Source organism: Somniosus microcephalus, chromosome 3, assembly GCF_052327205.1.
Source record: "Somniosus microcephalus isolate GS21.2 chromosome 3, FLI_Smic_1.0, whole genome shotgun sequence".
Lineage (NCBI taxonomy): Eukaryota > Metazoa > Chordata > Chondrichthyes > Squaliformes > Somniosidae > Somniosus > Somniosus microcephalus.
Window position 1 is genome coordinate 71,563,063 of NC_140989.1, and position 10,834 is coordinate 71,573,896.

Below are 10,834 nucleotides of genomic sequence, written 5' to 3' on the forward strand. Positions count from 1 at the left end.
CCTCCTTCTGTGCCATAAATTTCTATGATTCTATAATTCACAAACCCTTTGCCAATGCCACTTTTGGGAAAGACATTGGGAGGCAGAAAAAGAGGAGTCCATGGGGTGGATTTTGACTTTGGCTGGCCAGTGGGTGGGGCCCAAGAACGTGAGCAGAAGCCCCAACCAATTTTGATGGTTAGGTGTGAAGAAGTGATGCTTTAGTTGTACTGAGCCTTGGTCAGACTTCATCTGGAGTACTGCTTTCATATTTGGGCTCTAATCCTCAGGAAAGATATTGGAATGATACCAGATTTTAAAAGATCAAATTATTTGACTTGTATTCCCTTAAATTTAGACAGTTGAGGGATTATCTGATTGAGGTATTTAAAATGATAAAGAGATTTGATTGGGTAGATTCAGAGAAACTATTTTCTCTGGTGGGCGCATCCAGAACAAGAGGGCATCATCTACAAATTAGGTCTTCTTGTAAGAGGCTGCACAGATCTGTAGTCGCTTGTCTGGAGAAATGCAATCTCCTGATGCACTGCTCTTCTGAAAGCTGCAGGTAAGTAACTCGGGGTCTGTATGCCCTATGTGCAGTGTAGGGGCCTGCGAGCAGCTTAGTTAAAATCTACCTCCTTATGTAATGGCTTAACAATTTTTCCATCTCTCTCCAAACAGAAATATTTAGCTTTCATATCCTGCTAAAGGGCAATCTAGACTGGGGAAATTGGACATATACCTATGTTGCACCATCTATGACTTCACTACTAGGCTATTCATTTTAATTAAAGTGTAATGTATCCACATTTCATAAACCTGTAGCATAATTCCATTGCTATGCAGTGGTGAATTTTGTTGCATTTTAAGAACATTTTGATAAGACTGGAAGCCAAGCAAACCAACAAGCAAGGAATGATATTGAAAGTGGGGAGAAGTTCTTGATTGGATCCATCTATAAAGGTATCTATTATTATTCAAATCATTATTTAACATTGATTAATACTGATATTTAAACCAACATATGGAAAATCATTCAACCAATTCTACATTAAGTAGAATATATCACATACATATGTGTGAAGAGCATATGTGGTATTTTTTCACTATCCATCTACTTCACATTTATAAAGCTTCATTTCTGAAGGAACAGCTAACGTCATTTGCTTTGCAACTGCTGAGCATGAGGGATCTGGTGTACATGTACACATTGTATAGACATTTATTTTCCCCTATTGCCTAGAAGCTAGAGTGCTTGTTGAATGGCCAGTATTTTACTTTCAAATGGATTGTCTGGGAATTTACTCTTCTGCCTTGTAAGGAAATCCATGATGAAATGCTCAGTGAAAATCAATACAGTATGTCATTTATACTTGATATCTAAGCCTTTTACTTGCATTTTAATATATCTAGTTGTCCTAAAGGTGAGGTTTGGTTAAAGGCTAGTTTGTATTTATTCAATATAAAACCTTGACAGCACATATTTCCATCATACAGTCACAGATTTTTGTAAAACATTGCCAGAAATTGTATCGGCCTTTTTGATAATAGAAGGGCCAGTATAGCTACACTGGTTTACCTGAAACAGGTTTTCATGGTAGTAACTGTGACAGAGATAAAAACAAAACCATTAGAATAATTTTCCGTCTGATAGGATATTGTATAATAACTGTGTTTCATCCATGCATTAAGCTGTTATAACATCAGAGAGTGATTAAGCAGATGTCTAGCTTCTGGCAGCTGTAGACCTATGATCTGGCATTCAGTTTATAGTCTGATGGAGAAAAAAATGAACTGTGGTTGTCTGGAAAACATAGCTAAATGGTTGTGTTTTGGTGTATTTTTAAACAGACGGCTTATACATAGGCCTGGTTTAATTTTGAGCAAATATGCAGCCTTTCAAATAAATTGGTAAAATGTAATTGAAATATTGCATAACTCTTACTTTTCAAATAGATTTTGTTTTACTGTTAATATTTCACAATGTTCTGGCAGTTGTGGCATTTAGTGCTGCAGTACTATGCTGTAAGGTTGTTTGTTATTTGAAGGTTTACTACCACTACTGCTTAGAAATTGATTTTAGAAATGCACGGATAGAATATACCTAGAAAAGTACACGCTGTGTTGCCTGCTTCAAAGCCTTGTAGTTACAGATTCAAACCTCGTATCTGCATCACACTCTAAGCTATGAGTTACATTGGTGAGAAGTTTCATCAATTGGTCAGATTGTGCTGCGACTACCCCCAGTAATGAAGCATCCAACCGCAGCAAAGGAAATTCTGGCAAGTATTCTTGTGCAGCAACTGTCCCTTCCTGTTGAACACAACTGAGGCTGGATGCGAGTAAATAAGATTCAATAGGAGAAGGAGGAATGAAGGAGTTAGAAAATATTTGTGCTAGGGAATATGGCTTACATTTTGTCTTTTGAATCTTTTACTACGCATTTTCTGTATCAGAAAGCACCACTTTTTGGATGAACAGAATCTAAATTTTCTGTAAAAGGTTATTTGGAACAATGTAAATTACAAAAGAATTTGCTGCATAAAATTAGCCATTTGTTAATTCCCATTATCTCCTTTTAACTACTGTTTCATTAAAATTGATAGTCACTTAGAATTTTTTTAGCATTTTATATATAAAATTTTGATAAAGAAAAATGTTGATGAAGTGCAAATTGTTAATTACTTCTAATACATATTCTCTTTATTATCTCCAAACCTATGGTTTTTTTTAAAAGAGTGTTCCTCTCCTATTTTGTTCCACTGTGGGAATGAATCCCAGTCTTCTCCCCATTTCCTTTGGTGTCTGTTTCCTACATTACAACAGAGACAGCAATTCAAAAATACTTAATTGGCTGTAAATCGCTTTTGGACATCCTGAGGTCATGAAAGGCGCTAGAGAAATGCAAGTCTTTTTTCCGTTCCAGTGCCGCTCTTCTGACTCCTTTTAGATGCTGGTAGATTGGCAATGGCATCCTTCAGCTTTTCCTTTCCCCTTGTGAGAAGAGTGCAGTTGAGATTGGGAAGTCAGCAGAGTGAGGATTGACATTGCATTCATCCATTCCCAATTCTATATCAGTTTTTAAACATTGGGAAACATAACCATCATTCTGTGAACCTGTGCGGGATATCCATGAGGTCATCATGTGACGAGACAGACTGTTCTAGCAATTCATCAGATAAATTAAGAGAATTAGAGGTTTTAGACTCTAATTCAGATTATCCTGCTCTTTTCCACGTGGCTATGCTGATTAAATCTCCGTATATCTTAATCCTAGTGTTTGTAGGTGAAAATGCCCACCCCATCCCAGAAACCAACATTGGCAGTCGGATGCTGCAAAGTATGGGCTGGATTCCTGGCACCGGCCTCGGACCAGACGGCAAAGGGATCGCTGAGCCCGTTAGAGCTTTACGGCGACCAAAAGGGGTCGGACTTGGCTTTTGCTGACAGGCAGATGTTCGACTCGATGGAAACAACTTCACCAGCCTTTACTCAGAAGACTGGGAAGACATTGGTATATGTGGCCACAAAATAGCTTCTGTATAAAATGATCCTTAATTGTGTTTTGAATTCAACACACATGCTTATTTCTGAGTAGGTGTCAACGTTGATTTACTGTATTAATTGTTATGGAGGGTTCCAGATATCAGGAAGTGAATTTAATTGCTGTACACTGATACACAAGTCCAAAGGTCTTTGCAGGCAATAATTCCATTCCATCCAAAGTGTGGTGTCTGCAAGTTGGCTGAGGCTGCAGATGTGAATTTATTGTGAAATATGGCAGTGGTGTGACTCTTCCAATTCCCATAATATGAATATCTCTATGATTTGCAAGTTTGTCATTATATTACCACTGCTGTGCTTCTATTGAAAAGATGCTGAGATAGATATTCAGAAAAGTGATAACACTGTTGCAAGAAGCAACTCAGAGAATATGCAACCTGCCCAAACAGCTCAAACAGTTTTCAGTGGTCGCATAATATCTGGAAGCCTTTTTTGTTTTTGTTGAAGTAAATTTACTTTAAATTCAACGTTGTATTTCTTTAATGTCTAACAAGGTTATGCACATTGTCCAGGAATGAAAGGATTTTATTAGCATGACAAACCAAATATCCTTGAATAGATCCTGAAGTGCTAAATATACTATTTGCTGCACACAATTTACTTAGATTCCAGTTGGTTTCTATGTATCATTTTTTTATTGAACATTATGTCTTTCTACAACTTTTACACACATCAAAAAGAAACCATGTATTATAATGACCTACTTTAGTAAGGTCCCAGTTGCTCTGCCATATTGGACTGTACAGTGATCATTGTTGTGATTATAATGAGCACTCTAGTGTTTCATTCTGCAAAAAGAAAGCTGGCAGACAGCTGATTACTGAACTTGGCAGTACCTTGTGCTTTAATCAGTTTAATGTACTAAATTCTAGTAAATAGAACTGGTTTTAGATTTGTTCTCAGATTGCATCAAGGTTTTAAAACCCTTACACAGTACTGTTTCTGAACTGCTCCATGCATTTTAGAAATATAGCCGATTTATTGGCTGCTCTCTCACTAATCCGATCACTTGATTTAGCTAATCCATCCATTAATTTGTACTAGTTTGTAAGAAATTACCTCATATAATATCCTAAATGACATGAAATTAACAAAACAAATTCAGTTTTATTAAACATAAAACAGAGTTGTAAATGTCTGATCTACAGTAATATTTCTTTCATAGACTTTGTAGTACTATCTTGTCATTTTTGTTGTAATGTAGAGGCCACAATACTAACACATATCTCAATATAACAGCTAAGGTGCCCTAATATTTCCCTGAAATGTATTCTGCATTCAGTTTAAGATGTACTTTTTAACAGCAAGAAAAATGTGTTATAATTTATGTAATTTTTGTGGCAAGTCAAGACAACAGCAGCTATATAAAATGTTGTGTGATAGTAAAAAGATTACAATGCTAAGATCAGTATGTATTCTGAGCAAAAAGAGTATGATCAGGAAAAAATAGTGAATTATAGGTATTTCTGAGCTCATAAGTATAAATAGAAATTTACAAGGGGATTGGGATTTACTTAATAGTGGTTAATTTAAGTGGAATTCACTTTTCTTAATTTGACAAGTAAAACTAATTTAAACTCAGTTGGAAAAGCTGCTCTGTAAGGGGCTGAGGATTTTTTTTTTTACTTTGTCTTTTTTCTATTTTACTCATGGGCTAGTTTAATTCATTTGGAAGTTTTGACCTTTGTTTAATTCTGCCAACTTGTACATAAATTGCACTATGCTGTTGGTGGTTTGATACTTTTATAATTAGTAATCAGCCTAAGTATATTAAAGTCCTTTAATGGGCCAGATAGGGAAAAGCCACTGTTACCTCCCTTAAAGTGTGCAGTTTGAAGGGTGACTTTTATTACTTTACATTCCACAGTGTGCTAACGTAAGAACAGAGCAGGCTCGTCTGTGTCAAATACCTTAATTGGGCAACTCTGCTTCATGACATATCTTAAAACAAACTGGAGCTACTAGGTCATTGGGCTGAAACATGCGATATGAAAGATAAAGGAAAACCTGCCCTCCATTTTAAATGAGCCCAATTATAGGCATATTGTTATTGCTTCAGAGGCAGTCATTTTGTTTTCTGTGAGAAGTAATGGAGTAAATCACAAGCAATTCTAATGTACAGAAATGAAATGACATAATATTGGAGCATTATTGTGTGCAATAGATCTGAATGGACAAAAACTGCTTAAAACCAATATATACAAACAGCACTATGCTAATAACTATTATGTGGAAGGATGATTGGGGTAATTTGCCCATATCAGGATAGCTATATGTTGATTAAACTGTATAATGGGCAATTATTTTTTTTCTGTTTTTCAAATGTTAAAGCATATTTTGAACAAGAAAGACAGCAACTGGTCAAAATTCCAGTTTACCTGTCACCTGCCCTCAAAAAGCAAATCTCATTTTCTTAGTAACAATATTTTGGAGAGAAAACTTGTAATCATGCAGCTTTGGGTTTATTGTTCAGTCTGATAATTCTGATAGTGTCTTTTAGCAGTCAAAATCAAGAATGAAGATCCAGGTGTTTTCTCTCATAATGGGAAATGCTCCCACATTGTGCTATTTCTTCAGGTTCCAACAACAATTACAATTGAATATCACAATGGGATGTAAGCTGATTTATCTTTTATACTTTGTGTATTTTGTGCTTTTTCTTAGTTTTAATGTACCTACTGCAGACAGTCTGATGTGTAAACCCCCAAATTTCTACAATATGGTAATACTGTATACCATGTTCACTTAACAATGTTAAGAACCAGTATTATTTATCTGTATGAATTGTTTGAGAATACAACTGTTCCTAGACTTATTGTTTTTTTAGAACACCCAACAGTTTAACTCTGTATAAATAACCTGTGAGATGGAGTAGCTCTTATCTGGCATTTTGCAAACAGGTAAATAAATGAACATCCCACCCCCCATTTGTGTGATTATTCCCATTTATAAATTAGACTTCCCATTCTTTGTACTTTTTTGTATCATACATTTCCTAGCACATTACAAAACATATCGGTCTGGAGTTTCCACTAGGTTCTGCTGTATTTTTCAGTGCAATTCACTCAAAATTGGCCAAACCAAAGCAAAAGATCAAGTTTCAAGCGCAAATTACGTCCAGCGCAAATCGAATTTCCGCGATCTTTTGCACTGGTTTAAAAAACATTGATGTGGAGATGCCGGTGTTGAACTGGGGTGGACAATTGTGAGAAGTCACACAACACCAGCTTATAGTCCAACAGCTCTATTTGAAATCACAAGCTTTCGGAGCGCTGCTCCTTCGTCAGGTGAAGTGAAGAGATGCATATAGACACAGCATATATAGTCAGAGAACACTGCCAGATGATTACAGGTAATCTTTCTAACTGCCCTTTATCGCACCTCGGCAGAGAGATAATCACAGCAATCAAAGGTGTGGATGGTGTCCAAACAGGTCAGTCAGGAAAACATTACATCAAAGAACAATGAGGTGGGGTCACAGGGGGTCAAATGTTGCAGATGCTGGGGTCTGTATGAAAAACAAAAAACAAACAAATCACAGCAGGTCCGGCCGCATCTGTGTAGAGAGAACAAGCCAACGACGACTCGAGTCTAAATGACTCTACGTCAGGTGGGGTTACATGTAGCCGCCTTGGAGGATGCTTACCCAAAGATCGGAGGCTGAATGTCTACACGATAACATCAACAAGTTCCATCCCACCATCAAACTCACCATGGACTACTCCTCAGAATCAGTTTCATTCTTGGACACACGAATCTCCATCAAAGACGGACACCTCAGCACTTCACTCTACCGCAAGCCCACGGACAACCTCACGATGCTCCATTTCTCCAGCTTCCACCCTAACCATGTTAAAGAAGCCATCCCCTATGGACAAGCCCTGCGAATACACAGGATCTGCTCAGACGAGGAACGCGATGGACACCTACAGACGCTGAAAGACGCCCTCGTAAGAACGGGATATGACTCTCAACTCGTTGATCGACAGTTCCGACGGGCCACAGCAAAAAATCGCATAGACCTCCTCAGAAGACAAACACGGGACACAACCAACAGAGTACCCTTCATCGTCCAGTACTTCCCCGGAGCGGAGGAACTACGCCATGTTCTTCGCAGCCTTCAACATGTCATCGATGACGACGAACACCTCGCTAAGGCCACCCCCACGCCTCCACTACTCGCCTTCAAACAGCCACCTAACCTCAAACAGACCATCGTTCGCAGCAAATTACCCAGCTTTCAGGAGAACAGCGACCACGACACCACACAACCCTGCCACGGCAACCTCTGCTAGACATGCCAGATCATCAACACAGATACCATCATCACACGTGAGGACACCACCCACCAGGTACATGGTACATACTCATGTGACTCAGCCAACGTTGTCTACCTCATACGTTGCAGGAAAGGATGCCCCGGAGCATGGTACATCGGCGAGACCATGCAGACACTGCGACAACGGATGAACGGACACTGCACAACAATCGCCAGGCAGGAGTGTTCCCTCCCAGTCGGGGAACACTTCAGCAGTCAAGGACATTCAGCCTCCGATCTTCAGGTAAGCATTCTCCAAGGCGGCCTTCGAGACACACGACAACGCAAAATCGTCGAGCAGAAACTGATAGCCAAGTTCTGCACTCATGAGGACGGCCTCAACCGGGATCTTGGATTTATGTCACGCTACATGTAACCCCACCTGACGTAGAGTCATCTAGACTCGAGTCGTCGTTGGCTTGTTCTCTCTACACAGATGCAGCCGGACCTGCTGTGATTTGTTTTTTGTTTTTCATACAGACCCCAGCATCTGCAACATTTGACCCCCTGTGACCCCACCTCATTGTTCTTTGATGTAATGTTTTCCTGACTGACCTGTTTGGACACCATCCACACCTTTGCTGTGATTATCTCTCTGCCGAGGTGCGATAAAGGGCAGTTAGAAAGATTACCTGTAATCATCTGGCAGTATTCTCTGACTATATATGCTGTGCCTATATGCATCTCTTCACTTCACCTGACGAAGGAGCAGCGCTCCGAAAGCTTGTGATTTCAAATAGAGCTGTTGGACTATAACCTGGTGTTGTGTGACTTCTCACAATTAAAAAACATTGCACTGGAAGCCAGCCCCACCCACAAAACTGGCCATGCCCCCAGATCGAATTAATCACCATGCCGAGTTTCCGCTAATTGTGCCCGTTTGCAGGCCTTCGAGGAGGCTCTTAACATTCAGAAGAATGAGAGGCGATCTTATCGAAACATATAAGATTATGAGGGGGCTTGATCGGGTGGCTGCGGTGAGGATGTTTCCACTGATGGGTGAGACTAGAACTAGGGGGCATAATCTAAGAATAAGGGGCTGCCCTTTCAAAACTGAGATGAGGAGAAACTTCTTCACTCAGAGGGTAGTAAATCTATGGAATTTGCTACCCCAGAGAGCTGCGGAAGCTGCAACATTAAATAAATTTAAAATGGAGATAGACAGTTTCCTAGCAGATAAGGGAATTAGGGGTTACGGGGAGAGGGCAGGGAAGTGGACGTGAGTCTAGGTTCGGATCAGCCATGATCCTATTGAATGGCGGAGCAGGCCCGAGGGGCCGTATGGTCTACTCCTGCTCCTACTTCTTATGTTCTTATTAAGCTTTTTTTTCTTAGGTGCAAGGACACTAATAGGCATCTTTTAAAAGCTTTCAATTTTTTTTAAATGAATTTATCAATAAAATGACTACTGTGCACCAATATAACTAATAAATGGTTCTGTATAGTTTTTTAAAAGTCATTTTCACTTATTTAAAATGGGATTACTCACGTGGTGGACCAGACACTGATTAAAAATGCTTATTTTTTTGTGATAAACCCATTTTTAACTAGTAATCAAACTGCACCAGGTTACCACTCTTAAGTATATCACGGAATATTTTTTAATACAAAAAAAAAACGATGCCCGATTACGCTGGTTCATGACAAAAACCTGAGCAAAAAAATCTCTTCTGAAAACTAGCGCAATTTTTAGCACAATTTGAGCCCGAATTGCCAAATGTACTCAAAGCAGAAACTCTACCCCAATATGACTTTACGTTTGACAAAATTGTTAGCATACCCATAACTGCATTGCCGCCCGCCATATTGGTGAAAGCAGAAAAAATGGCATCCAGGGTCCCCACCTGAAACCGGTGTTAGACCTGTTGCGTAAGCAAATAGGGAGCCTAACGTCTGTTTGAGGCGCCCTTTGCAAAATTGAGCTGTCCTGTGTTCAGAAAAACATTGTGTTAAGAAGCGTAATCAGTGGTCCTTAAAGGCTGCAATCAAAAAGGTACATCTTTTTAAAAAAAATACATGAATGTGGAATCCGAGATGTTGGAGTGCACCTCCTGACTTCAATGCAGTGTTGTAGACTGTTGCTGCCCCCGATCGGCCTCTTCACTGACTCCCTCCTGTTCAGACCCCTCTTCCATGCTGGAATCCCCTCCTCTCCCTGTCACATCCCTTCCCGACTGATCACACCCTCCCAATCGCTTCCCCCCATTCTCCCGGTCACTCACCCCCCCATTCTCCCAGTCACTCCCCTCCCTCACATTCGCATCCCCCTGCTCTTCCGGTCACTCCATCCCTCCCGATCACTTCCCCCCATCCCCGGTCACCTGCTCCCTCCCCCTGCTCTCCTGGTCACTCCATCACCCCCCCCACCCCCCGGTCACCTGTTCCCTCCCCCTGCTCTCCTGGTCACTCCATCACCCCCGCCCCCCCCCCCCACCCCCCGGTCACCTACTCCCTCCCCCTGCTCTCCTGGTCACTCCATCACCACCCCCACCCCCCCCCCCCCCCCGGTCACCTGCTCCCTCCCCCTGCTCTCCTGGTCACTCCATCACCCCCACCCCCCGGTCACCTGTTCCCTCCCCCTGCTCTCCTGGTCACTCCATCACCCCCCCCACCCCCCGGTCACCTGCTCCCTCCCCCTGCTCTCCTGGTCACTCCATCACCCCCACCCCCCAGTCACCTGCTCCCTCCCCCTGCTCTCCTGGTCACTCCATCACCCCCACCCCCCGGTCACCTGCTCCCTCCCCCTGCTCTCCTGGTCACTCCATCACCCGCCCCCCCAGCCGATCGCTTCCCCCACTCTCCCGGTCACTCCATCCCTCCCGATCGCTTCCCCCACTCACCCGGTCACCTGCTCCCTCCCCCTGCTCCCCTGGTCACTCCATCCCTCCCGATCACTTCCCCCCACTCGCCTGGTCACCTGCTCCCTCCCCCTGCTCTCCTGGTCACTCCATCCCTCCCGATCACTTCCCC

General features: G+C 41.5%; 1 protein-coding gene across 4 annotated transcripts in view; it reads left to right on the forward strand.

The window, feature by feature from the left end:
- The window catches only part of gpatch2 (G patch domain containing 2), a 342,724-nt gene extending 336,253 nt beyond the window's left edge, over positions 1 to 6,471 (forward strand). For 3 of the 4 annotated variants that reach the window (XM_085981062.1, XM_085981060.1, XM_085981063.1), the window contains one exon: positions 3,260 to 6,471. In XM_085981062.1, coding sequence (XP_085837188.1) covers positions 3,260 to 3,429 — 170 coding nt within the window. In that variant the 3' untranslated portion in view covers positions 3,430 to 6,471. The remainder of the gene's footprint in view (positions 1 to 3,259) is intronic. The other variant, XM_085981067.1, reaches the window with a different exon arrangement.
- Positions 6,472 to 10,834: the final 4,363 nt, after the last annotated feature.